General features: G+C 39.0%; 1 protein-coding gene across 2 annotated transcripts in view; it reads right to left on the bottom strand.

The window, feature by feature from the left end:
- Positions 1-3,510, bottom strand: part of LOC107679120 (histone RNA hairpin-binding protein-like) — a 15,809-nt gene extending 12,299 nt beyond the window's left edge. Inside the window, exons 1-3 of one of the 2 annotated variants that reach the window (XM_016474580.1) lie at positions 3,370-3,510; positions 2,585-2,704; positions 2,203-2,307 (exon numbers count right to left, since the gene is read on the bottom strand). In XM_016474580.1, the coding sequence (XP_016330066.1) occupies positions 2,203-2,307; positions 2,585-2,704; positions 3,370-3,425 (281 nt within the window). In that variant the 5' untranslated portion in view covers positions 3,426-3,510. Of the gene's footprint in view, positions 1-2,202; positions 2,308-2,584; positions 2,705-3,063; positions 3,125-3,369 lie in introns of those variants that run through there. The other variant, XM_016474581.1, reaches the window with a different exon arrangement.
- Positions 3,511-3,826: the final 316 nt, after the last annotated feature.

Here is a 3,826-nt window from a genome sequence, read left to right as displayed (position 1 = left end):
GAAGTTGATATGACTCCTTTCCTTTATTTATTTTCTCCATTTGAAAACATTAGACCTTCTACATTTATTTTGCTTATTGTTAATATTAGTGTCGCTGCTGATGCTTTAAATAAAAATGTTTTTATTGTTGTAATGTGAAGATTAAATTTAACATGAAAGACTGCAAATATTCAACACTTTTTTTAAGATCACTGAAAGGAGGAAAAACCAAAGTGAAGTATGGATTATATTGGTAAGTATATTATATCGGTTATAAAATATCAATATCGGTCGATCACTAGTTCTTTTAACCCAAAAAGCAAATTAATGTTCCTTAGAACTGGCTCTCTTTGAAATACAAATCTTGTGTAATCCCACGTATCTGTAATCAGATGCACATTTAAAACTAGAATATTTTTTTCTGTAGCCACTCCACATACCTGAAGGAGTGGATCGCAGATCTACAATGGCCTTCATAATAATTTAATTATAATATTTCTTGAATAATTATTAATCAAAGTTACATTTATGCATGTTAGAGAATTAAGTTGAATATGGCTTTAGTCTGCCTTTTTACTCTCTAATGGCGCTTTTCCACTGCATGGTACGGCACGGTACGGCTCACTTTTGGGGGGTTTTCCACTGGGTACAGTACCTGGTACTTTTTTTAGTACCACCTCGGTTGGGGTTCCAAGCGAACCGTACCATTACCAAAACGTGACGTGTAAACTCTTGCTGATCACGGATTGGCCGGAGAGAATCGTCACTACCTGCGTCACTGAACTTGCGACACAAACACAAAAGAACCGCTAGATTTAAATCAGCACAGCCAGTGAAAGATCGAACGCAACTGTTTTGAATGAGCGCACCTCTTTTTAACAACCAAAAAGTGGCTGTTCCCCCTGTTGAGGAAGTACAGACGTTCCTCTCGTTGATAGCAGAGGAGCGGATCCAGTGAGAGCTTGATGGGGCGACGCGGAATGAAAACGTTTTTTAGGAGTCGCGGCAATAGAGGCGGCGCAACTATAACGACATGTGAATAATCCCGCCCACACTAAAGCGGTACTAAACTGCAGTGGAAACGCAAACCAAGCCAAACCGAGCCGTGCCGTACCACGCAGTGGAAAAGCTCCATAAGAAGCTGCTCTTATTGTGTGTGTGACCATGCCCGATAAGGTTTAGGGCTGAGGCAACCTCAAACCGTGCCGAGCCGAACCGTGCCGAGTCGTACCACGCAGTGGAAAAGCGCCATAAGATAAGTGTTTCTCTGCGTATGTGTGTTAGTATCTGTCTGTACAGGGAGAAGTTCAGACAGTCCCAGGACAAACATTCAACTGCCAATGTCCAAGCGTATCAGATATACGTCTTTGGAGAGATGTATTGTGTCTGACCTCTGATCACTTGTCACCAAAATAGTCGTCAGAAGATATGCTTCAAGCTTGCGTCCATATGTGGAAATTGTCTAAGTTTATCTAGGTTTTAGAACTAATCAGAATTTTGCTGATTTATGCATTGACGCAATTAGCAATCTCTGTCAGGGTATAATTGTTGGTGTTTTTGAATTGTAAAGCAGAGCGGCCTACGAACTCCATCGAGTGTTGAAGCTGGCTTCTGCTGATGAAACTGCAAACTATGTTCTTCAGTAAATTTTTCTTTAATTTATCGCATCTCTGACTCCTAGTCTTCATTCATTACAACACCTGGTCCTTTGGGTTTAACTGTAAATTCCCCTACAGCCCGAAGTCTTTTGCTTTTGACTACGGGTGAATCTCCAGTTGTCACTTATGATTGTCGTTTGGATCTTTCTGGATTACAATCAGCCATCAAAATGATAAGTTAAATTATTGCAGCTGCTGTAAGAAAAGGCTAAAAATGATCCGCCACCTGCAGCATCCTCACATGTAATATAGCCTACTAGCCAGAGGACTATTTCTTTATGCAAAATGACGCAAAGACGAATGGTACCAACCAGTACCACTCAAATTAGAACACATTTATTACAAGCTTACCGTTGTGATTCGGGCTAAGATAAGGAGATAGTTTTAAATACTGGCTGGTTATGTACTTGCTCAAATTGATTTTGTATAGCTTTTAACAACAACAAAAAAAAAGTTACTGCAGCTTTAAATTATATTAAAATACATTGCATTCATATTTACAGAGTAACTGGCACAGTACATACAGTAAATTTACTTTGGTAAGAAATCAAGAGAGGCAACTGACCGATGCATATCACGTTGGACATTTGAACGCATTTCCTCTGCCTCTACCTCATCTCCCCAGTTTTTTACTCTGGACACAGGTCCCTCACTCTCTGGGGTTGTGAAACTACAAAAAAAATAAAAATAATAAAAGACAAATCAAAACTTGGTCAGTCAATGTGTCAACGCTAAACACTGTTTGTATGCCAGAATGAGATTATATCTCATCCTAACATAAAATTGATATTCATTCAATTAACAAAGAGGTTACAATTTATTTATGTAATACTCCACAAAATGCCAACCACAACATTTAAAAAAAAAACTTCCATTTGACTCTTGAGAAAAAAAGTGTCTTCTGCACACTATTTGAATCAGATAAGGAAAGTAGAATGATCAGTTACCTTTCTGGTCTGCGTGAGCTCTGTGAACATTTGCCAGGCTCTTCAACCGCGTGAGATTTTCTCATACTACCATCTGCACCGCGTTTCCTACAATGGGACCATCTTGAAGCGCCTTTGTTCCTTCAAGACAAAAGACACGAGTAGCATTTAAAAAAAGTAAACCAAGTAAAAAGGATTCTTACACATTATCTGAACATTATGCAACATGAAGCACATCCATTAAAAATAAGATATTTTTTTCCTTTTGTAAACAAGCAATTCGTGTTAAAACGTATTAATCGTTTTATACAAACTTGGCCACGAATCAACTTATTAAACTAAAACGAGAAAATACTTGTTTAAAGTAAACTGTTATCAAGGCGCCACAAAATATCCTGTTGTCAACACACACGAGATCGAGCTGCTCACTACAACATAAAAATAACGACTAAATAAAATGACAGATTGAGAGTGTTTTTAGAAGTAATGTGGTAACGTACAATCTTGATGTTCTCATGGCGCCAAGCCGCCAACATGCTCATTTAAACTCTAAACACAACACAGAGGACTGGCGGGAGACTTCGCGTCCCTTTTTCAACAGTGTCCACGCTTAAAAAAGTTAAAGATATGAATAAAATTGGAAGCTAAAAGGAGTGCAAAAACGTGTTCTGATGCCCAAAACAGACTAAATAGTGCACTATACAAAACGATACTTCAGTGTCTTGCTTTGCTAGCAAACCACTGAGACAAAAAGTCATAAAACAAAAACAACTACACCTACCACTAAATATTTTTCGAATTCTTACCTGTTTTCATCAGGTTTGCAATCGTTTTCGTATCTGTATTTTTGATGAGCAGACATTGTTTCGAATAAAAATCAGAAAGCTCACGCACGAACTGCTGCCGGGTTTAGGTTAAACCGCGCCAATGTCCCTCAGTGTACAATAGTGATGTCCGGTAGTGATGTCCGGTTCGCGAACGAATCATTCAATTTAACCGGTTCTTCTTAGTGAACCGGTTGAACCAGTTGTTGAATGTAGTGAACGAATACGCCCTTCACTGAACGAGTTTCTTTTGAGTCTGAACGAGATCGAGAGATCTTCTCGTTCGTGAACGACATGACCGAACTGGTACATATCTCATTCGTGAACGACTTGAATGAGAGTGTACCTGGTCAGTCGGCCGTTTAGCATGTCAATCTCGATCAGCTATCAGCAGAAAGCAGATGCAAAGCGCAGTTATATGTACTGTGCACATACGCTT

The sequence above is a fragment of the Sinocyclocheilus anshuiensis genome, unplaced genomic scaffold, assembly GCF_001515605.1.
Source record: "Sinocyclocheilus anshuiensis isolate Anshui unplaced genomic scaffold, SAMN03320099.WGS_v1.1 scaffold2422, whole genome shotgun sequence".
Taxonomy (NCBI): Eukaryota; Metazoa; Chordata; class Actinopteri; order Cypriniformes; family Cyprinidae; genus Sinocyclocheilus; species Sinocyclocheilus anshuiensis.
This window is presented reverse-complemented; position numbering and strand designations above follow the sequence as displayed.